We start from the raw sequence: 25,403 nt of genomic DNA on the forward strand, positions 1-25,403 counted from the left end.
CTTTTGTGTCCAGGAGGTGCATTATGGTCCACCCTGGTTTGGGGCGGAGCCAGGTTATAAAACGGGCTGGAGCCAACAAGGAGGTGCGCAGTCTTCTATTATGCTCCGAAAGAGCACACCTCCATGTGTTGAACCCATTGCGGCTTTAGGCTAGAGGTAGGCAGGGATAGGGCGTCGATGCAGGCCGCCTCCACAGTTGGTAACGCAGAACGGTTAAGACCAGCTCCTGTCCTACAAGTCCTGCTTGTGCAGCCCAGTGGCATTAACAGGCCTGCTGCTGCTGAAGCGCCTGCTGTCTACAGGTGTGGCCCCAATGCACACGGTCAGCGTACTCAATGGCCCCTGTGATGTTAACAGGGAGTTCCTGGGCTGGGTGGGCGTGTAGACCCTGTGACGCTAACAGGGCTCCCAGTCTCCAGATCCGAGTGGCGTCTAACTCGGTTCAGGCAACTATTAGTTTCATAGCCACACAGATCTGTATCCTCCACCTAACCTTCCTGTTGCCAACCTCTCCTTTTCCATCTGGGAGCACGGTGGACATTGACTGCTGATGGGGATATATACCTTTCTCTTTCTTTTCTTATTAATTTTCGTTATATAGCGGTATCATAGTATATACCACCTTATCCAAATCTGCCAGTCCCACCGTAACAGATGGTGTTTCTTCATCAAATGTTACTTTTGCTTAACCACCAAACCCGCGGACAAAAACTTTTTTCCCCTTTCCAACACACCCGTTCCCCTTTCCACCAGCATTTGTCAACTCATTTGGTATATGACTAAAAGTGCAACTCTGCAGGGACACCGTACTCAATGCCATCTCAGCACAGCAGCCAGCCCTCGGTCTCTCAGATGTGGACAAGTAAAAGACCATTTCCTCTTATCCATGACAAAGCGTTGAGATTCACTCTGTGCAGCGCTGGTGTTTAGTGGAAAAGCAGATCTAAGATTGCGTACCACCTTCTGCAGATACTCCTGTATACGTGCGTCCCTTTCTATGGCAGGAATTATTTCGCCAAATTTTGTCTTGTACCAGGGATCTAACAGTGTGGCAACCCAGTAATTAGCATTACTTCGAATTCGTACAATCCGAGGGTCATGTTGTAGGTAGTGCAGCAAGAAGGCGCTCATGTGTCTTGTGCATCCAGGAGGACCAAGTCCTTGGTGTGTTGGTGGAAGAGAGGTGAGAATCGTGCCTCCTTCCTCTGCCCTCTCCCCCCAACCTCGCACAACCGAAATGTGAGCAAGCTCTCACTCATCTGCTGAGTCTTCCATGCCCATCGCCAGTTCGTCCTCCATTTCTTCATGGGCTCCTGCACCTTCCTCAACAATTTTTGCTGATACTATGCGCCCTTGTTAATCCCTATCCCCCACCATGACTGCCGCCTAGGTGCCGCTCAACGTATGGACCTTGTACATCTTATTATCCCTTCTGCATATGACTCCTCCTGTACTTCCTCCCCTTCCTCTTGGACCAACACCTGACTCCGAATAATGCTTACAGTGTGCTCCATCTTGTAGATGACCATAATTGTCACGCTGAGAATGGCATCGCTAGTGCTAAACATCTTCGTCGACATTTGTAAACTGTGTAGAAGGGTGCATAGGTCCTTGATCTGACACCACTCCAGCAGCGTGATCTGCACCACCTCTGGATCAAGTTAGCCCAGGGTATACATCATACCGTATTTCAGCAGGGCTCTGCGGTGCTGCCACAGACGCTGCAACATGTGCAGATTCCAATTCCTTCGTGTCGGAACATCGCATTTCTGGCGTTTAACCGCCAGACCCTAAGACTTCAGGAGCGATGAAAGTTGTTGAGCTGCTGGGTGTGAAGGATGAAAGTGAGCACATAGCAGCGTGCCCGCTGCACAAGGCCATGTAGGCCGGGATGGTATTTTAAAAATTGCTGGACAACCAGGTTCAACACGTGAGCCATACAAGGCACGTGTTCCACATTGCCCTGAAGAAGGGTCGCAGACTGGTTTGCATCATTGTTGCACCCGACCTTCCCTGGCTGCTGGTTGAGTGGAGACAACCATTGATGAAACTCGGTCTCACTCTCCAGAGCTAACCGTCCACAATTCCTCAGCGGTGTCTCACATTTCCCCTACATTTCAAAGTAAACATTTGACCGCCTGATGGCCTTGAGCTGTGCTGCCAGCATAGTAAGGAGGTGTGTGGGATTCCTTGGGCGCAGTTACAAGGAAGGGTGGATTGACCACACAGGGTTTGGGCCAAGGTGGAGGACCCACACGAGGTTGAGGAGGCAGAAGCAGTGGAGGAACTTGTACATACAGAGGAAGGATTGACATACAAGTCGTGGGGACGGCAAGACTTGTACAGCAACCCCTTCTCCATCTCTCACCATAGTTACCCAGTGCCCAATCAGCAACATGTAACTCCCCTGTCCATGCTTACTGGTCCAAGTATCTGTGTTGAAATGCACCTGTCACACACAGAGTTTCTCAAGGAATCGGTGAGGTTGTGTGCGACCTACTGTGGTAGCGCGGGCACGCCTTTCTTGGAGAAGGAGTGACGACTGGCCATCGGCTCTTGGGGCACTGCAATGGGCATAAGGTCTCGAAAATCCTCGGTCTCAAAAGGGTGTAAAGGCAGCCTTTCTGTTGCCAACAAGTTGCAGATGATGAAACTCAACCTCTTAGGCATGTCATGCCCTTCGAAAATCATGTAAAACACAGCGAGGGGACTCCAACCACAGTCTCCCTCGTTTCCACTAATTGGGCCACACACACCCCACTTGACTGTCATCAGTTGACCCCCCTTTTGAAAAAAAAAAAGATGCTTTGCATGAAGCACTCTCAAAAATACGCGTGCCTTTCCCGTCCCCTGGATGACCCAGGGGAAGACAAGTCCTCTCAGAGCCATGACTTGTTCATCTTGGTTCTTTTAGAAACACAGCGAGGGGACTCCAACCACAGTCTCCCTCGTTGCCACTAATTGGGCCACACACACCCCACTTGACTGGCATCAGTTGACCCCCCTTTTGAAAAAGAAAAAGATGCTTTGCATGAAGCACTCTCAAAAATATGCGTGCCTTTCCCGTCCCCTGGATGACCCAGGGGAAGACAAGTCCTCTCAGAGCCATGACTTGTTCATCTTGGTTCTTTTAGAAACACAGCGAGGGGACTCCAACCACAGTCTCCCTCGTTGCCACTAATTGGGCCACACACACCCCACTTGACTGGCATCAGTTGACCCCCCCTTTTGAAAAAAAAAAAGATGCTTTGCATGAAGCACTCTCAAAAATACGCGTGCCTTTCCCGTCCCCTGGATGACCCAGGGGAAGACAAGTCCTCTCAGAGCCATGACTTGTTCATCTTGGTTCTTTTAGAAACACAGCGAGGGGACTCCAACCACAGTCTCCCTCGTTGCCACTAATTGGGCCACACACACCCCACTTGACTGGCATCAGTTGACCCCCCTTTTGAAAAAGAAAAAGATGCTTTGCATGAAGCACTCTCAAAAATATGCGTGCCTTTCCCGTCCCCTGGATGACCCAGGGGAAGACAAGTCCTCTCAGAGCCATGACTTGTTCATCTTGGTTCTTTTAGAAACACAGCGAGGGGACTCCAACCACAGTCTCCCTCGTTGCCACTAATTGGGCCACACACACCCCACTTGACTGGCATCAGTTGACCCCCCTTTTGAAAAAGAAAAAAATGCTTGGCATGAAGCACTCTCAAAAATACGCCTGCCTTTCCCGTCCCCTGGATGACCCAGGGGAAGACAAGTCCTCTCAGAGCCATGACTTGGTTCATCTTGGTTCTTTTAGAAACACAGCGAGGGGACTCCAACCACAGTCTCCCTCGTTGCCACTAATTGGGCCACACACACCCCACTTGACTGGCATCAGTTGACCCCCCTTTTGAAAAAGAAAAAGATGCTTTGCATGAAGCACTCTCAAAAATACGCGTGCCTTTCCCGTCCCCTGGCTGACCCAGGGGAAGAAAAGTCCTCTGAGAGCCCTGTCCACATTGTCAGTGGACAGACGCGTGTGCTTATCTGCCAGCAGACCCCCAGCAGCACTGAAGACAGGTTCCGAGAGAACGCTGGCTGCAGGACACGACAAGATCCCCAAGGCGTACGTGGCAATCTCAGGCAATTTATCCAGATTGGAAGCCTAAAATGAGCAGGGCTCAAGTTGCACAGTAATGGCATCGATGTTTCCTTGCATATACTCATATATCTGTGTGTCCTCCTCTTTTTCCTTGTCCAGCTCTTTTGTTTTCGCTTGAGTATATGTCCTTGTCACTTTCCCATGTGTTTGTGTTGTGAGTTGTTTGTCACCTTTTGGACACCTTTGAGGGTGTTTTCTAGGTGTTTTTATGTGTTTGTGAATGCCTGCCATTGTTTCCTATGCGGTTCGAGTTCGGTTCGTCGAACGTTCGACAAACCGAACTCGAACGAGACGTCTGTTCGACGAACCGACCTTGAGCCGAACCGGGACCGGTTCGCTCATCTCTAGTAAAAACTCATCTGAACAGACCCATTGAATTACATTGTTTACACAGTGTGCAGAATTATTAGGCAAATGAGTATTTTGATCGCATTATAATTTTTATACATGTTGTCCTACTCCAAGCTGTATAGGCTTGAGAGCCAACTACCAATTAAGTAAATAAGGTGATGTGCATCTCTGTAATGAGAAGGGGGTGTGGTGTAATGACATCAACACCCTATATAAGGTGTGCTTAATTAGTAGGCAACTTCCTTTCCTTTGGCAACATAGGTCAGAAGAGAAATTTGACGGGCTCTGAAAAGTCCAAAATTGTGAGATGTCTTGCAGAGGGATGCAGTAGTCTTGAAATTGCCAAACTTTTGAAGCGTGATCACCGAACAATCAAGAGTTTCATGGCAAATAGCCAACAAGGTCACAAGAAGCGTGTTGGGCAAAAAAAAGTGCAAAATAACTGCCCATGAATTGAGGAAGATCAAGCGTGAGGCTGCCAAGATGCCATTTGCCACCACTTTGGCCATATTTCAGAGCTGCAACATTATTGGAGTATCAAAAAGCACAAGGTGTGCCATACTCAGGGATATGGCCAAGGTAAGGAAGGCTGAAAAACGACCACCTTTGAACAAGAAACATAAGATAAAACATCAAGACTGGGCCAAGAAATATCTTAAGACTGATTTTTCAAAGGTTTTATGGACTGATGAAATGAGAGTGACTCTTGATGGGCCAGATAGATGGGCCAGAGGCTGGATCAGTAAAGGGCAGAGAGTTCCACTCTGACTCAGACGCCAGAAAGGTGGACATGGGTTACTGGTATGGGCTGGTATCATCAAAGATGAACTTGTCGGACCTTTTTGGATTGTGGATGGAGTGAAGCTCAACTCCCAGACCTACTGCCAGTTTCTGGAAGAAAACTTCTTCAAGCAGTGGTAAAGGAAGAAGTCGGTATCGTTCAAGAAAAACATGATTATCATACAGGACAATGCTCCACCACATGCATCCAACTACTCCACAGCGTGGCTGACCAGTAAAGGTCTAAAAGATGAAAAAAGAATTGACATGGCCCCCTTGTTCACATGATCTAAACTCCATAGAGAACCTGTGGTCCCTCATAAAATGTCAGATCTACAGGGAGGGAAAACAGTACACCTCTCGGAACAGTGTCTGGGAGGCTGTGGTGGCTGCTGCATGCAATGTTGATCGTAAACAGATCAAGCAACTGACAGAATCTATGGTTGGTAGACTGTTGAGTTTCATCATAAAGAAAGGTGGCTATATTGGTCACTAATTTTTTGGGGTTTTGTTTTTCCATTTTAGAAATGTTTATTTCTAAATTTTGTTCAGTTATATTGATTTACATTGTGAAAATAAACAAGTTAGATGGGAATATATTTGTTTTTTATTAAGTTGCCTAATAATTCTACACAGTAATAGTTACCTTCACAAACAGATATCCTTCTAAGATAGCCAAATCTAAAAAAAAAACCACCCCAACTTCCAAAAAGATTAAGCTTTAATATTTATGAGTCTTTTGGGTTGATTGAGAACATAGTTGTTGATCAATAATGAAAAAAATCCTCAAAATACAACTTGCCTAATAATTCTGCACACAGTGTAGTATGCTGTTGAATTTTTACACGTGCAGCAAATGTAAAATACCCTTGTCTGAATGATCCCTAAGAGCTGCTTGTTGTAGTGGCTGATTCGCCTTTAAACTCAATCCCTTTTTTCCAATGGAGCACATGACTAAATTGTTTGCCAGAGACAACCCTTTAAAGGGATTTTTCCAGAATTTAAAGTCATCCCCTTTGAATAGCTGAGAACTATACTTTGCTTTCTCCCACTGTCCGATTGCTAATACATAAGGTAGAGGTGCACATGCCTGACGTCTGCTCCATTTAGATAGGGCTGAGCCCCTATGTTGGAATCCTGCCATAGCCCCTCAAGCGATCAGTAAGTTGTCCCCATCATATGGATAGAGTCAATATTCATTCACTAGAGAGTTTTAAAATGTGAAATGATATTAGGATCACGACTAGAATCGAATTAGTAACCAATATATAATAAAAAGAGGGTGGGGCACTGAATAACTGTACCTTTCTGTAGTTTAATTTCTTCTGACCATTGTGTTTTGTTATACACTCCCATGTTGTCCAGCAGAACAAATCTCACCCTGAATTGTAAAAAGGCATATTCGTTATTACATATTAGTCATTTTATTTCCTGTGTAAGGAGTCATTAACATATCTGAACATGAAGATCAGAATAGTTATGGCTTTATACACTTACTAACTCCTCCGAGACTCCCCACATGTCTTCGGACATATTTGCATTCCCACATAGTGTAAAGAATAATGCTTAGTTTGTCATCTTAAGGCATCATTTACACAACCGTATGTATGGTGTCCATATGAAGACATTGACAAGATTTACATGGTGCCAAAAATTAGATAGGATCCCAACAGATCACATGTTGTCATGCCTGGAAGAGGTGTTCCCTCTTCCCGGCATGACATCATGTGAACTGATAAAGGTTGAATTATATGACCGAAATGTCTTCATATACTGGATTCGGTGTGTTATGGACAAGATTATAAACTATTATGAGTATTAAGAGTATATAAGAGTTATATGAAGATATCCAAAACCCAGGATTTCTACATAATCCACTATTCTACATAATTCCATTTTTGCTTTGCATCATATCGGAGTGCCTAGTTGTGTTTCTATTACAGTATTGGATCTTACCTGAGCACCGTAAATAATGCACAAGTGCCGAGCATTTCACCATAATTAGAATATGTGGCAACATTGATTTTAAAACGATGATTTTACAATTATGCTGGCAACTTTTCCATTGGGGTTGCTAGAAATCAACTTTTAATGACAAATTGAGCTCTGTAAGAATCTTGTATCCTACTGAAGAGTTGAAAATCATAAAAATGAATATATTAACATTGTTCCTACCTGTATGTATAGTTGTTATTTAATTCTCCATTGCAGAACTGAATTGATGCACATGATGACGTTGCACCAATTTGGATCAATTTATCAGAGGCCGGTTGACTATTTGAACATGGATATTTTCCAGCAGAGACAAGAAGAGTATGATAATATTCAGAACTGCCATTTTTGTATGCAGAATATGGAACTGGAGTACCAAAATCTGAATCATTTAGGGCAGAAAATGCTGTAAAAACAATTGCAAGATAAGAAACCAGTTAGCTTTGTTTGTAGTCTATTTGAACGAATAATTAATGTTGTCATAGCCAGTTTACATATATATATATATATATATATATATACAGTTAGGTCCAGAAATATTTGGACAGTGACACAAGTTTTGCTATTTTAGCTGTTTACAAAAACATGTTCAGAAATACAATTATATATATAATATGGGCTGAAAGTGCACACTCCCAGCTGCAATATGAGAGTTTTCACATCCAAATCGGAGAAAGGGTTTAGGAATCATAGCTCTGTAATGCATAGCCTCCTCTTTTTCAAGGGACCAAAAGTAATTGGACAAGGGACTCTAAGGGCTGCAATTAACTCTGAAGGCGTCTCCCTCGTTAACCTGTAATCAATGAAGTAGTTAAAAGGTCTGGGGTTGATTACAGGTGTGTGGTTTTGCATTTGGAAGCTGTTGCTGTGACCAGACAACATGCGGTCTAAGGAACTCTCAATTGAGGTGAAGCAGAACATCCTGAGGCTGAAAAAAAAGAAAAAAATCCATCAGAGAGATAGCAGACATGCTTGGAGTAGCAAAATCAACAGTCGGGTACATTCTGAGAAAAAAGGAATTGACTGGTGAGCTTGGGAACTCAAAAAGGTCTGGGCGTCCACGGATGACAACAGTGGTGGATGATCGCCGCATACTTTCTTTGGTGAAGAAGAACCCATTCACAACATCAACTGAAGTCCAGAACACTCTCAGGGAAGTAGGTGTATCTGTCTCTAAGTCAACAGTAAAGAGAAGACTCCATGAAAGTAAATACAAAGGGTTCACATCTAGATGCAAACCATTCATCAATTCCAAAAATAGACAGGCCAGAGTTAAATTTGCTGAAAAACACCTCATGAAGCCAGCTCAGTTCTGGAAATGTATTCTATGGACAGATGAGACAAAGATCAACCTGTACCAGAATGATGGGAAGAAAACAGTTTGGAGAAGAAAGGGACCGGCACATGATCCAAGGCACACCACATCCTCTGTAAAACATGGTGGAGGCAACGTGATGGCATGGGCATGCATGGCTTTCAATGGCACTGGGTCACTTGTGTTTATTGATGACATAACAGCAGACAAGAGTAGCCGGATGAATTCTGCAGTGTACCGGGATATACTTTCAGCCCAGATTCAGCCAAATGCCGCAATGTTGATCGGACGGCGCTTCATAGTACAGATGGACATTGACCCCAAGCATACAGCCAAAGCTACCCAGGAGTTCATGAGTGCAAAAAAGTGGAACATTCTGCAATGGCCAAGTCAATCGCCAGATCTTAACCCAATTGAGCATGCATTTCACTTGCTCAAATCCAGACTTAAGACAGAAAGACCCACAAACAAGCAAGACCTGAAGGCTGCGGCTGTAAAGGCCTGGCAAAGCATTACGAAGGAGGAAACCCAGCGTTTGGTGATGTCCATGGGTTCCAGACTTAAGGCAGTGATTGCCTCCAAAGGATTCGCAACAAAATATTGAAAATAAAAATATTTTGTTTGGGTTTGGTTTATTTGTCCAATTACTTTTGACCTCCTAAAATGTGGAGTGTTTGTAAAGAAATGTGTACAATTCCTACAATTTCTATCAGATATTTTTGTTCAAACCTTCAAATTAAACGTTACAATCTGCACTTGAATTCTGTTGTAGAGGTTTCATTTCAAATCCAATGTGGTGGCATGCAGAGCGCAACTCGCGAAAATTGTGTCACTGTCCAAATATTTCTGGACCTAACTGTATATATATATATATATATATATATATATATATATATATATATATATATTACAGTGCTGGCCAAAAGTATTGGCACCCCTGCAATTCTGTCAGATAATACTCAGTTTCTTCTTGAAAATGATTGCAATCACACATTCTTTGGTATTATCGTCATTTAATTTGTCTTCAATGAAAAAAAAATAAAACATTTGTCATAAAGCCAAATTGGATATAATTCCACACCAAACATAAAAAAGGGGGTGGACAAAAGTATTGGCACTGTTTGAAAAATCATGTGATGCTTCTCTAATTTGTGTAATTAACAGCAGCGGTAACTTACCTGTGGCACCTAACAGGTGTTGGCAATAACTAAATCACACTTGCAGCCAGTTGACATGGATTAAAGTTGACTCAACCTCTGTCCTGTGTCCTTTTGTGTACCACATTGAGCATGGAGAAAAGAAAGAAGACCAAAGAACAGTCTGAGGACTAGAGAACCCAAAGGAAGCATGAGCAATCTCAAGGCTAGAAGTCCATCTCCAAAGACCTGAAAGTTCCTTTGTCTACACTGCACAGTGTCATCAAGAAGTTTAAAGCCCATGGTACTGTCGCTAACCTCCTTAGCTGTGGAAGGAAAAGAAAAAATGACGAGAGATTTCAATGCAAGATTGTGCGAATGGTGGATAAAGAACCTTGACTAACATCCAAACAAGTTCAAGCTGCCTTGCAGTCCGAGGGTACAACAGTGTCAACCCGTACTATCCGTCGGTGTCTGAATGAAAAGGGACTGTATGGTAGGATACTCAGGAAGACACCACTTCTTACCCCGGGACATAAAAAAGCCAGGCTAGAGTTTGCCAAAACTTACCTGAAAAAGCCTAAAACATTTTGGAAGAATGTTCTCTGGTCAGATGAGACAAAAGTAGAGCTTTTTGGGAAAATTCATCAACATAGAGTTTACAGGAAAAAAAAATGAGGCATTCAAAGAAAAGAACACGGCCCCTACAGTCAAACATGGCGGAGGTTCCCTGATGTTTTGGGGTTGCTTTGCTGCCTCTGGCACTGGACTGCATGACCGTGTGCATGGCATTATGAAGTCGGAAGACTACCAACAAATTTTGGAAAACATAGGGCAGTATATATGAACTTCATCAAAGATAAAAGGCAACAACTTCAAAAAGCATATATATGAAAACGGAGACAGAAGTCTTTAAATTTGCCTAATGAACACTATACCCCATAATCACATAGTCACCAATCAACAGCGCTAGTGCACATAAAAAAGTTTTTTTATTTTTAATTGGTCAGACACAAAATATAACAGGGGTATAGACAATAACAGTGTTTTAAGAGCAGGTTAAGACAGAGAGAGGCGATTAAATCCCCATGTGAAGCCGCATGTTGCAAAGGTACATACAATGATATAGGTGGTACACTTAATTCCCCACAGTGGTGAGCGCTGGGTCATCAAGTGAAAACATTCAGGATAGCCAGCAGAGTAAGTAAGGGCACATGCGGGGACACAAGGGGAGCAGTCCCAACACGTGTTTCATGCAAATGACTTCCTCGGGGGACCGTCAAATTTTGCAGCATAATGTAGGGCCCAGTGTGAGAAAGCTGGGTCTCCCTAAGAGGTCATGGGTCTTCCAGCAGGACAATGAAACAAAATACACTTCAAAAAGCACTAGAAAATGGTTTGATAGAAAGCACTGGAGACTACTAAAGTGGCCAACAATGAGTCCAGACCTGAATCCCATAGAACACCTGTGGAGAGATCTCAAAATGGCAGTTTGGAGAAGGCACCCTTCAAATCTCAGGGACCTGGAGCAGTTTGCCAAAGAAGAATGGTCTAAAATTCCAGCAGAGCATTGTAAGAAACTCAGTGATGGTTACCGGAAGCGGTTGTTTGCAGTTATTTTGGCTAAAGGTTGTGCAACCAAGTATTAGGCTAAGGGTGGCAATACTTTTGTCTGGCACATTTTTGGAGTTTTGTGTGAAATGATCAATGATTTGATTTTTGTTTCATTCTCTTTTGTGTTTTTTCATTGCAAGCAAAATAATTGAAGATAATAATACCAAACAATTTGTGATTGCAATCATTTTCAAGAAGAAACTGAGTATTATCTGACAGAATTGCAGGGGTGCCAATACTTTTGGCCAGCACTGTGTGTATATATATATATATATATATATATATATATATATATATATATATTTATATATGTATATGTATATATATGTATATATGTATGTGTGTGTGTGTATATATATATATATATATATATATATATAGACTTAAAGAGATGCTGTCATCAAAAAATGTCATATTTTTTAATAAGGACCTGTCACCAGGTTAGAAGTCGCCAGTTCTTACAGTCATTTTTACTCCTACTGCTTCCTAAGCTTTTTTCATGTTTATAATCCGCCATATGGTTACAGTGTTATGGGCATTTTTATTTTATGTTTATTTTATTTCATGTTCATTCTTATCCTTTAACAATGGAGCGTCACTCACAAAGTAAAAAGGAAGAGCAGCCTATATACACACCCGTAGAGAATCTTTTGAGCAATGACTCCTTGGAAAAGACCATAATTATGCACAAAATAAATATTCTCATATGTCTACAATTATATTAGATTATAATAGATTTAAAAAAGTACAAAATAATCAGGGAAGCGGTGGGAATAAAAAAAAGAAAAACTGGCAAATTTTCACCTGGTGAAAAGTGATGGGCGAACCCGCAGATATCCGAAATGCAAGGAAGATCAATTTGAAACGTACGTCGGGGTTGGACGCACCCTGACATCAGCACTGAACACCTTTTATTAATATCGGTAAGTCCGGATGATGGTTGTTATAGTTGTATATTATATATGCCAGAAGGTCACACCGTATAGATTATGGGCGGTTTTAGCGCCACCTAGTGACTGAATGTAGGCATTAAGGGTAATCCGTTCTGATTTTGACAACTTTACCACATCCTTAGTATATACGTGGACTTTAACCCCTTATGTTATCCTGTGTGTTTGACCTCAGGTGCCAGGGTGCTGTCCTATTCTTAGGGCTTATTTTTGGTGTTCCCACAATTTTCTTGTCTTTTTCATATGTATAATATATGATGTAATTGGAGTGCTCTTATTTTTAACCCCACGTAGAATGATTTTCAATGTACTGTATTGTCTTTGTAATTTTCTAAATAAAAATTATTGTTATTTGTAGACAAGTTTTGGAATATCATAATTTTTTCTTGGTGGGGTTAAGACATTCTGGTCATTTAAACTCCTCATTTATGTTTGTTTTGGTTTAAAGTATGTGTATATATGGGGAGTGGCCTAGCTATTTAAAATGATTGTCCACTGTTTCTTTAATTTCGTTGCTATTAATCCTGGCACATTACCTAGCTCATCCCAATTGCCCTGGTGCGGTGGCAATCGGGGTAATATCAGGGGTTAATGACAGCTCACATCTGCCAGTAAGCTCTAGATTAGTAATGGAAGGCGTCTATGTGACCCCCACTTATGACTAATCTTTGTGTTTTCATGACGCTATGTGCGCTTTAAACAGAACACTGAGACTATCACAGAGCAGGTGCATTTATACGGAGACTTGATTACACACAGGTGGCTTATATTTATCATCATCAGTCATTTAGGACAACATTGGATCATTCTGAGATCCTCAATGAACTTCTGGAGTGAGTTTACTGCACTGAAAGTAAAGGGGACGAATAATATTGTACGCCCCACTTTCCAGTTATTTATTTTTTAAAAAAGTTTAAAGTCAGCAATAAATTTCGTTCAATTTCACAATTGTGTCCCACTTGTTCTTGATTCTTCACCATAACATTAAAATTGTTATCTTTATGTTTGAAGCCTGAAATGTGGGAAAAGGTTAAAAAATTCAAGGGGGCCGAATACTTTCGCAAGGCACTTGTTATGTACCATAAGTAGTGTAAATCAATATTAAGATCCGTAATCGTTTCTTAATGATATGGGTGTATTGTGTATATTCTTCTGCATTCTGAACCCCTTTTGCCCAGCTAATTGACGGTATCTATCTTGTTAGTCATTGTAACAGTTTGGTACATGATGTAATATAAATAATATATGTTGATGGACATAGGGGTTACTATTATTTTCTATATATATCTACATATATGTTACAATGAGAATGCAGATGATACACACACACTCATTTACTGTGGATTTCTTAGCAACTGCCTGTATTGAATATTTGGTTATATGTTATTAGACATTGTTATATCACAACTTCCATTATTCATGAAATTGTCTTTGATTGTTTGTATCTTACAGATATGCTTTGTTCAACATGTATGACTGCTTGTACTGTGTATTATATCTCATACAATGTGACATACCCATTTGCTGTTTTCTGTTCAGTGGTTAGGAATACTGTATTAGGCTACTTTCACACATCCGGCTTGAGCTCTGCGGCTCAATCCGGCTGTGCAAGCTATGCAACGGATGCGGTGAAAACACCGCATCCTTTGCATAAGTTTTTCCTTTGCGGCCAGTCCGGTTTTTGCCGTTTGCGGCATGCTACTGAGCATGCGCAGTGGCAAAAACCGCATGCGGCGGCCGGATGCGGTTATTGCCGCATCGCGCCGCATCCGGCCGCCATAGACATGCATTGAAAAATGCGCCGCATATTTTTTTGCCGCACGAAAAAACGTGCCAGGCAACGTTCCATCCGGCCGCCGCATCGGCTAAATCTGCCGCATGCGGCAAAAACCGGACGGAACGCAAGGCCATGCGGCACAATGCGGCACTAATTAAAGTCTATGCAGGAAAATCGCAACCGGCAGCAAAAAAATACGGTTGCGATTTTCCTGCAAAGTGCCGGATTGTGCCGCATAGCAAAAACCGGAGGTGTGAAAGCAGCCTTAGGCCTCTTTCACACGTCCCTGAAAAACGCGCACATTTTTCATGGACGTGTCAGAGGTGTATTTTTCCCTCGGTGTGCTGTATGTATGGCACACGTGAGTTCCCCGTGTGTTATCCATGATAACACATGGAGAACGGGAACTTTCTACTCACCTGTCTCAGGCGTCGCTGTCCGTGGTGCTGATCTTCGGTCTCCGGTCCTGCCGACTCCCCGCTGCTGCTGCTTCCGGCCGCAGTGAAGTGAATATGCAATGAGCATAATGAGTGGCGGTCGGAAGCAAGTAACAGCAGCGGCAGAGACTGCAGGGCTGGAAAAGGTGAGTAATGTTTTGTTTTCTTCTCACACAGACATATGTTTTTTCTCCGGTGCATGTCACATGGAACACATACCTGTGGTCCATTTGCATTACGTGTGATGACACATTTGCGTTCCGTGTGACACCCGTGATGCCGGAGAGAAAACGGACATGTCAGCGTGTGGAGCACAAAGACACACATAAGTACAGAACAGACACACGTTCTGTTTCAAAATATTTATGTGTGTCCAAAACCATAGAAATCCATAGGTCTACTTGTGTACGTGTCTCCGGTACATAAGAAAACTGCCAAACACGTACCGGAGGCATATACGTGTGAAAGAGGCCTTAATAAGAGCTGTAAGTTCTGTGCTGCAGCTTGGCGGCTGTCTGTTGTGCGCGTGCGCCACAGTTGACATTTCCAGGTGCATACACCCAGTGGCATCCGATGGTATCATGTGCATGCTCCATGACGTCATTGGGAGATTTCTCCTTGAGTGTGCACATCATAACTGGAATGCCACCGTATGTTTGTTTACTTCTTCTGGGTGTCCTCTGCATTGCATGCGCCTATTGAGGCAGATGATCGCCACCTGGAGACACTTTAGTAATCGGAATTTGTTAATATAGTACTATATATATACAGGGGCATGGTTGGCATGACGTACAGTTAGGTCCAGAAATATTTGGACAGTGACACAATTTTCGCGAGTTGGGCTCTGCATGCCACCACATTGGATTTGAAATGAAATCTCTACAACAGAATTCAAGTGCAGATTGTAACGTTTAATTTGAAGGTTTGAACAAAAATATCTGATAGAAATTGTAGGAATTGTACACATTTCTTTACAAACACTCCACATATTAGGAGGTCAAAAGTAATTGGACAAATAAACCAAACCCAAACAAAATATTTTTATTTTCAATATTTTGTTGCGAATCCTTTGGAGGCAATCACTGCCTTAAGTCTGGAACCCATGGACATCACCAAACGCTGGGTTTCCTCCTTCTTAATGCTTTGCCAGGCCTTTACAGCCGCAGCCTTCAGGTCTTGCTTGTTTGTTGGTCTTTCCGTCTTAAGTCTGGATTTGAGCAAGTGAAATGCATGCTCAATTGGGTTAAGATCTGGTGATTGACTTGGCCATTGCAGAATGTTCCACTTTTTTGCACTCATGAACTCCTGGGTAGCTTTGGCTGTATGCTTGGGGTCATTGTCCATCTGTACTATGAAGCGCCGTCCGATCAACTTTGCGGCATTTGGCTGGATCTGGGCTGAAAGTATATCCCGGTACACTTCAGAATTCATCTGGCTACTCTTGTCTGCTGTTATGTCATCAATAAACACAAGTGACCCAGTGCCATTGAAAGCCATGCATGCCCATGCCATCACGTTGCCTCCACCATGTTTTACAGAGGATGTGGTGTACCTTGGATCATGTGCCGTTCCCTTTCTTCTCCAAACTTTTTTCTTCCCATCATTCTGGTACAGGTTGATCTTTGTCTCATCTGTCCATAGAATACTTTTCCAGAACTGAGCTGGCTTCATGAGGTGTTTTTCAGCAAATTTAACTCTGGCCTGTCTATTTTTGGAATTGATGAATGGTTTGCATCTAGATGTGAACCCTTTGTATTTACTTTCATGGAGTCTTCTCTTTACTGTTGACTTAGAGACAGATACACCTACTTCAGTGAGAGTGTTCTGGACTTCAGTTGATGTTGTGAACGGGTTCTTCTTCCCCAAAGAAAGTATGCGGCGATCATCCACCACTGTTGTCATCTGTGGACGCCCAGGCCTCTTTGAGTTCCCAAGCTCACCAGTCAATTCCTTTTTTCTCAGAATGTACCCGACTGTTGATTTTGCTACTCCAAGCATGTCTGCTATCTCTCTGATGGATTTTTTCTTTTTTTTCAGCCTCAGGATGTTCTGCTTGACCTCAATTGAGAGTTCCTTAGACCGCATGTTGTCTGGTCACAGCAACAGCTTCCAAATGCAAAACCACACACCTGTAATCAACCCCAGACCTTTTAACTACTTCATTGATTACAGGTTAATGAGGGAGACACCTTCAGAGTTAATTGCAGCCCTTAGAGTCCCTTGTCCAATTACTTTTGGTCCCTTGAAAAAGAGGAGGCTATGCATTACAGAGCTATGATTCCTAAACCCTTTCTCCGATTTGGATGTGAAAACTCTCATATTGCAGCTGGGAGTGTGCACTTTCAGCCCATATTATATATATATATAATTGTATTTCTGAACATGTTTTTGTAAACAGCTAAAATAACAAAACTTGTGTCACTGTCCAAATATTTCTGGACCTAACTGTACATCGCTCTCCCCCTGCTGAGGAAGTTAACACGACACGTGTGTCCGGGAGTAGGGAGTTGTGTGTCCTTCCTCCTGACATACAGTATGGCACCTACATAGCCACACCGCATCCATGGGAAAGCAATCTACAAATAATTGATAGGCTGTTTGCCATAAGATTATCTTACTTATATAATGAGGCTTATCTGGATGAGTACTGGTGTGTCCAGTGGCGTAACTAGAGTTGGATGGGCCCCGGTGCAAAGTTTAGACCTGGGCCCCCCCTCCACATACACAGACACTTGGGGTAAGGCATACCTCCCAACTCTTAAAGAACGCGCCGCGGCAAATTTTTAGGCCACGCCCCCTAACCACACCCATTTCACAGTCACGCCCATATCCACTCCCCATCCACACCCATTCAGCATGGACACGCAGGAAGCCGGCGGGCCTCCAGCATGGACACGCAGGCAGCCGGCGGGCCTCCAGCATGGACACGCAGGCAGCCGGCGGGCCTCCAGCATGGACACGCAGGCAGCCGGAGGGCCTCCAGCATGGACACGCAGGGAGCCACAGTGAGGCGGCCGGTCGCCCACACAGTGAGGTGGCCGGTCGCCTTCACAGACAGGCGGCAGGGGGGCGCCCGCACAGACAGGCGGCAGGGGGGCGCCCGCACAGACAGGCGGCCGGGGGGCGCCCGCACAGACAGGCAGCCGGGGGGCGCCCGCACAGACAGGCGGCCGGCCGACCGCACAGACAGGCGGCCGGCCGACCGCACAGAGAGGCTCCGGCCGGGAGTGAGGGGGGGGGAGGTAGGGAAATCAGCGCTGGGGAGATTTTACTGTACCAGCAGCAGCACAGGCAGCGCTCCTCTCTGTTATGCCACGTCTACTGGGATGGTAGGAGGGAAAAGCAGGGAGGCGGAGAGAGAGTGGGTGGGCGGAGCCCGGGAGCCAGCCGTCCCGATCGTGGCAACGGGACAAACAACGTAAAGCGTGAAAGTCCCGCTGTATCCGGGACGGTTGGGAGGTATGGGGTAAGGGATAATGACACTGACACTCGGGGTACAGGATAATGATGCTGACACTTGGCTCTCACCCACAGCACCCTGAAATCCCTCTATCAGCACCCAGCTTTCCTATGTTCTGATATTTATCTTGTCCTCAGCACCCAGCTTTCCCATATCAGAGCATGAGAAAGCTGGGTGCTGAGAGATGTATATCAGAACATGGGAAAGCTGGGTGCTGAGAGATGTATAGCAGAGCATGGGAAAGTTGGCTGCTGAGGGAAAGAGCCTTTTTCCCTCAGCACAAAACATTTCCATCCCATACTTGTATCTTTGTCCCCCCTGTATAAAGTTCTCAAAATACTATAACAGCCCCCACATAGCCTTCCAAATAATTGTATAAAGGGTCTCACATAACCCTTCATATATTAGAATGCAGATACATAGCCCTCTATATATTATAATGCACCCCCATAATCCTCCATGTATAAAGTAGCCCTTCAATTATAATGCATTTCCCATAGTTCTCCATGTATTCAAATTCACCCCATAGTTCTCCATATATTATACTGCACCACATAGTCCTCCATGTTTTATAATGCACTTCCATAGTCCATGTATAAGGTAGCCTCCATAGTCCTCCATATATTATAATGCAGCCCCCATAGTCCTATATGTATTATAACACAACCCCATAAAACTTCAGATGGTATTATGCAGCCCCATACTCCTCCATGTATAATTCACCCCTATATTCCATGTATAAGGTGTCCCTTCATTTTGTATTATACAGCCCCCCCCCGACCTCCATTTTAATGCAGCCCTATAGACCTCCAGTATAATGCAGCCTCATAGACCTCTATGTATATTACACCTCTATATTCAATGTATAAGGTGTCCTTCATGTTTATTATGCAGCCTCACCAGGCCTCCATATATAATAATGCAGCCAACCTCTCCAGGCCTCCATGTATAATATAGCAGCCAGCCTCCCAGGCCTCCATGTATAATATAGCAGCCAGCCTCCCCAGGCCTCCATGTATAATAATGCAGCCAGCCTCCCCAGGCCTCCATGTATAATAATGCAGCCAGCCTCCCCAGGCCTCCATGTATAATAATGCAGCCAGCCTCCCCAGGCCTCCATGTATAATAATGCAGCCAGCCTCCCCAGGCCTCCATGTATAATAATGCAGCCAGCCTCCCCAGACCTCCATGTATAATAATGCAGCCAGCCTCCCCAGGCCTCCATGTATAATAATGCAGCCAGCCTCCCCAGGCCTCCATGTATAATAATGCTGCCAGCCTCCCCAGGCCTCCATGTACAGTATAATGGAGTCTCCCCAGGCCTCCATGTACAGTATAATGCAGCCTCCCCAGGCCTCCATGCACAGTATCATGCAGCCTCCCCACCCCAGGCCTCCTTGTACAGTATCAGGCAGCCTCCACACCCCAGGCCTCCATGTACAGTATCATCCAGCCTTCCCACCCCAGGCCTCCATGTACAGTATCATGCAGCCTCCCCACCCCAGGCCTCCATGTACAGTATCATGCAGCCTCCCCACCCCAGGCCTCCATGTACAGTATCATGCAGCCTCCCCACCCCAAGCCTCCATGTACAGTATCATGCAGCCTCCCCACCCCAGGCCTCCATGTACAGTATCAGGCAGCCTCCCCACCCCAGGCCTCCATGTACAGATGCAGCCTCCCCACCCCAGGCCTCCATGTACAGTATCATCCAGCCTTCCCACCCCAGGCCTCCATGTACAGTATCATGCAGCCTCCCCACCCCAGGCCTCCTTGTACAGTATCAGGCAGCCTCCCCACCCCAGGCCTCCATGTACAGTATCATGCAGCCTCCCCACCCCAGGCCTCCTTGTACAGTATCAGGCAGCCTCCCCACCCCAGGCCTCCTTGTACAGTATCAGGCAGCCTCCCCACCCCAGGCCTCCATGTACAGATGCAGCCTCCCCACCCCAGGCCTCCATGTACAGTATCATCCAGCCTTCCCACCCCAGGCCTCCATGTACAGTATAATGCAGCCTCCCCACTCCAGGCCTCTGACCACCGTGTACTCATATATATATAAAAAAAAAAAACAAGTACTCACCGCTCTCCTCCTTCCACTGCTGCTCTGTCCTGACGTCTCCTTGTTCCACTGATGCTGTACTCCCGAGTCCCTGCTCTCCTCCTTCCACTGCTGCTCGTCCTCCCGGTGCTGCGGTCGGCGTCCTCCCTCCCTGCGCTCTGTGCACTCAGCACAGCAGTCGCACAGGAGTGACGTCACCGCACAGGGGCAGAATGATGATGCAGAGCGGCGCCGGCCGCTCTTTGCTTCATTATTACTGTGCGCGGTGACGGGGGAGGGGGGCCCCGGTGCCGCCGCTGACATCGGGCAGGAGGGCCCGGTGTCGGGGGCGGCAGCGGGTCATATAGTGGGCGCGCGCACTGTGATAGATCAGCGCAGCTTCTCTCTCACTGAGAGGAGCTGGCTGCTGATCTGCCGGGTCCCCGCGGGCCCCAAACCGCCCGGGCCCGGTCGCGATCGCGACCGCTGCGACCGCGGTAGTTACGCCACTGGGTGTGTCTGTTTTACTTGCACTAATGGCTGACTCATAGTGATGCTTACTAATGAGCATTCATGGTGATTCCTGTTAATGAGCATGCACTTTATGATTATATGGAAATTCTATCTTATTCCTTTTTTCTGTATGCTGCCACAGATCAGAGGGGACACTATATTAGAGTCCTCCATGTACTTTATATTATTGCCTGATGACTTTTTATAGTATTTACTGTATTTGCTGTGGGAGGAAAATGAGGGGGGCATCTTAAAATCCGAATGTAGCTTACTGGGGGATGATGGAGGTAGGGGCAATACTGTTCTGCTGTGTGCCGGGGCTGCAGGGATCTGTGCGGACGGTATTTATGCAGCCTGCTGCGGCAGGCATCTGTGTGGCCTGCGGCGGCGGCGGGCATTTGTGCAACCGTCAGCGTAGATCTGTGCGGCCAGCGGCGTGCATCTGCACAGCTCAAGCTCTCATTAGTGCGGGGGACGACTCTGGCCTCCATTTCTTTGAAGCCCCAGCGCAGAGAAGAGCCCGTGCCCCAAGACGGAGCAGAGCCCGGTGCTCCACCAAAGAGAAGAGCCTGCAGCTCTAAGATAGATCAGCGCCACAGCTCGCAGTGAGTAAGTATCTAGACCCCCCCTCTGCACCACCCACAGCATCGCCTACTCCAGCACTGCCCCTGCCTCCTGTGACCACTGGATTATAAAATGGACATCATGGTTTTTTTTTTCCTTTTTTTTTTCCTCTAAATTTGGGGTACGTTTTATAAAACGAAAAATATGGTAAATTTATGTATGCCTTTTTTTTATCTAATAAAATCTATATATATTTACTAGCTGTACTACCTGGCTTCGCCCGGGTTAATAACTGTTGTTAACAAAATAGAATGTATTAACATTCCCGGGATAGAATGTATAAATAGAATGTATTAACGCCCGGGATAGTAACTGTCTCTCTGTTTCTCTCCCATTCTCTGTCTGTCTCCCCCTCTGTATATATCTCTCTGTCTCTCTCTCTCTCTTTGTCTGTCTGTCTCTTTGTCTGTCTGTCTCTGACTGTCTGTCTCTTTCTCCGTCTGTCTCAATCTCTTTCCGTCTGTCTATCTGTCACTTTCCCTGTCTGTCTCTTTCCCTGTCTGTCTCTTTCCCTCTTTCCCTGTCTGTCTGTTTCCCTCTCTATCCCTGTCTGTCTCTTTCCGTCTCTTTCCCTGTATCTGTCTCTTTGTCTGTCTCTTTACCTGTCTGTCTCTTTCCCTCTTTCCCTGTCTGTCTGTTTCCCTGTGTCTGTCTCTGTCTCTTTGTCTGTGTATGTCTCTTTACCTGTCTATGTCTGTCCCTTAACCTGTCTCTCTCTTTCCCTCTCTTTCCCTGTTTGTCTCTTTCCCTGTCAGTCTGTCTCTTTCTCTGTGTCTGTCTTTGTGTCTGTCTCTTACCCTGTTTATGTCTGTTTCTTACCCTGTCTGTGTCTGCCTCTTTCCCTGTCTGTGTCTGTCTCTTTCCCTGGCTGCATTGTGACACGCCAACATTCCATATAAGGGCGTGGCTGTGCATTCATCTGAAGTTCTGGCTGCACTGTGGCTCCCAGCTCTATTCGCTTTAATGGAGGCTGGTTTTTTGGTGCATAACTGTAAAGAGCGGAGTTAAAATTTCCCCTCGAAACATAGCCTATGACGCTCTCGGGGTCCAGAAGTGTGAGTGTGCAAAATTTTGTGGCTGTAGCTGCGACGGTGCGGATGCCAATCCCAGACATACACACACATACACATACACACACACATTCAGCTTTATATATTAGATGAATATGGAACTCCATGTGTGTTTTATACACATCCTTTTGTAGCTTATGAGAAGGAGTATTTTCAGTCAAGTATCCAGTATAAGGGAAAAAGGAAAAAAAATTGGATATAATTATGATTTCTTTGTAGTATTCTAATTCACAAATATCTGTGATTAGTTGTTTTTTACATTCTGAAGTCACAGCACACGGACATAGAATATGTCCGCACGCTGTGGCTTCAGGCAGAGATTGACCGAGCCACAGCAAACAGCGATGACATCACTCAGTTTATTTGCAGTCACAGCTGGAGGTTCCCACAGTACACCACAGGTACCGCAGGTAAACTGACCTGAAATTTATACAGCATATACTTGCACCCAATCTGCATCTCCTGGCTAAAAATCACATCAAAACCATGTCATGACTAGAGTTGAGCGATGTTCGAGTCGAACGGTTCGCCAATTTCAAGTTCGAGTGATATTGGGCAGTGTTCCAGTCGTTTGACGAACTCCAACGATTTGCTTCAAGTTTGGCAGTTCGACTTACCGTTCGAGAACGATTCGATCACCAAAAGCGTGGCTTTTCACAGTAAGTATGTGTGCATGTTGCGTATCTGCATGCGTCCTTCGTCACCAGCACAATCCCTCTCTCTTTCCTACTCACCAATCACGGGCGCCTCGCTGCAGGGCTGTCACAAATCTCCGGCGGCTTTTCCTCTTTTGAAAATGGCTGCCGCTTCTTTATTCAATCAGGTATTCCCTGTCTTCCCCGCCCACCGGCGCCCATGATTGGTTGCAGTCAGACACGCCCCCACGATGAGTGACAGCTGTCTCACTGCAACCAATCACAGCCGCTGGTGGGCGGGTCTATATCGTGCAGTAAAATAAATAAATAAATAATTAAAACAAAAAAAATGGTTCCTCCCAATTTTGATACCAGCCAAGATAAAGCCACATGGCTGGAGGCTGATATTGTCAGGATGGAGAGCACCACATTATGGGGAGCCCACCACCCTAACAATATCAGCAGGCAGCCGCCCATAATTGCTGCATCCTTTAGATGCGGCAGTCCCGGGACTCTACCCAGCTCATCCCGAATTGCCCAGGTGCGGTGGCTATCGAGGTAATAACAGGGTTAATCATGACTAGCGTCTCCCCGAGACACCTTCCATGATTAACCTGTAAGTGAAAGTAAAGAAACAAACACAGCGAAAAATCCTTTATTTGGAACTAGCTGTAGTACCCGGGCGTTGCCCGGGATAGGATAGTAACTGTCTCTCTGTCTCTCTCCCAGTCTCTGTCTGTGTGTTGCTGTCTGTCTATCTCGCTGTCTGTCTCTTTCCTTGTCTGTCTGTTTCTCTCTCTCTGTATTTGCATCAGTCTATCTGTCTCAATCTCTGTATCTGTCTGTCTTTCTCTCTCTCTCTCTCTCTGTCTCTTGGCCTGTCTGTGTCTTTGTCCAGCTGTCTCTTTCCCAGTCTGTCTCTTTCACGGTCTGTCTCTTTCCAGGTCTGTCTCTTTGCCCATCTGTCTCTTTGGGCTTCTGTCTCTTTGGGCATCTGTATCTTTGCCCGGCTGTCTCTTTGCCCGTCTGTCTCTTTGCCCGTCTGTCTCTTTGCCCGTCTGTCTCTTTGCCCGTCTGTCTCTTTGCCCGTCTGTCTCTTTGCCCGTCTGTCTCTTTCCCGGTCTGTCTCTTTCCCGGTCTGTCTCTTTCCCGGTCTGTCTCTTTCCCGGTCTGTCTCTTTCCAGGGCTGTCTCGTTCCAGGGCTGTCTTTTTGCCGGGCTGTCTCTTTCTAGGGCTGTCTCTTTACTGGGCTGTCTCTTTACTGGGCTGTCTCTTTCCAGGGCTGTCTCTTTCCCGCTCTGTCTCTTTCCCGCTCTGTCTCTTTCCCGCTCTGTCTCTTTCCAGGTCTGTCTCTTTGCCCGTCTGTCTCTTTGGGCATCTGTCTCTTTGGGCATCTGTCTCTTTGCCCAGCTGTCTCTTTGCCCAGGTGTCTCTTTGTCGGGCTGTGTCTTTGCCGAGCTCTCTCTTTGCCGGTCTGTCTCTCTCCATGGGCTGTCTCTCTCCAGGGCTGTCTCTTTCCCACTCTGTCTCTTTGCCCGCTCTGTGTCTTTGCCCCGCTCTGTCTATTTGCCCGTCTGTCTCTTTCCCAGTCTGTCTTTCTCCCAGTCTGTCTTTCTCTGTCTGTCTGTCTTTTTCTGTCTCTCTCTATCCATCTATCCTATCTTACACTAAGTTTATTTTGTTCCTATAGCAACCACTGACAGTTGCTATTTATAGCCTATACACTTAGGTCCAGAAATATTTGGACAGTGACACAATTTTCGCGAGTTGGGCTCTGCATGCCACCACATTGGATTTGAAATGAAATCTCTACAACAGAATTCAAGTGCAGATTGTAACGTTTAATTTGAAGGTTTGAACAAAAATATCTGATAGAAATTGTAGGAATTGTACACATTTCTTTACAAACACTCCACATTTTAGGAGGTCAAAAGTAATTGGACAAATAAACCAAACCCAAACAAATTATTTTTATTTTCAATATTTTGTTGTGAATCCTTTGGAGGCAATCACTGCCTTAAGTCTGGAACCCATGGACATCACCAAACGCTGGGTTTCCTCCTTCTTAATGCTTTGCCAGGCCTTTACAGCCGCAGCCTTCAGGTATTGCTTGTTTGTGGGTCTTTCTGTCTTAAGTCTGGATTTGAGCAAGTGAAATGCATGCTCAATTGGGTTAAGATCTGGTGATTGACTTGGCCATTACAGAATGTTCCACTTTTTTGCACTCATGAACTCCTGGGTAGCTTTGGCTGTATGCTTGGGGTCATTGTCCATCTGTACTATGAAGCCCCGTCCGATCAACATTGCGGCATTTGGCTGAATCTGGGCTGAAAGTATATCCCGGTATAATTCAGAATTCATCTGGCTACTCTTGTCTGCTGTTATGTCATCAATAAACACAAGTGACCCAGTGCCATTGAAAGCCATGCATGCCCATGCCATCACGTTGCCTCCACCATGTTTTACAGAGGATGTGGTGTGCCTTGGATCATGTGCCGTTCCCTTTCTTCTCCAAACTTTTTTCTTCCCATCATTCTGGTACAGGTTGATCTTTGTCTCATCTGTCC

The 25,403-nt window shown here is 45.2% G+C and overlaps 1 protein-coding gene across 1 annotated transcript in view; it reads right to left on the reverse strand.

Annotated features, from left to right (window-relative positions):
* The window catches only part of LOC142290248 (uroplakin-3b-like), a 122,455-nt gene that overhangs the window by 21,726 nt on the left and 75,326 nt on the right, over positions 1-25,403 (reverse strand). Inside the window, exons 3-4 of the mRNA XM_075334197.1 lie at positions 7,448-7,670; positions 6,577-6,653 (exon numbers count right to left, since the gene is read on the reverse strand). Of these exons, the coding sequence (XP_075190312.1) occupies positions 6,577-6,653; positions 7,448-7,670 (300 nt within the window). The remainder of the gene's footprint in view (positions 1-6,576; positions 6,654-7,447; positions 7,671-25,403) is intronic.

The sequence above is a fragment of the Anomaloglossus baeobatrachus genome, chromosome 2 (genome assembly GCF_048569485.1).
Source record: "Anomaloglossus baeobatrachus isolate aAnoBae1 chromosome 2, aAnoBae1.hap1, whole genome shotgun sequence".
NCBI classification, from domain to species: domain Eukaryota; kingdom Metazoa; phylum Chordata; class Amphibia; order Anura; family Aromobatidae; genus Anomaloglossus; species Anomaloglossus baeobatrachus.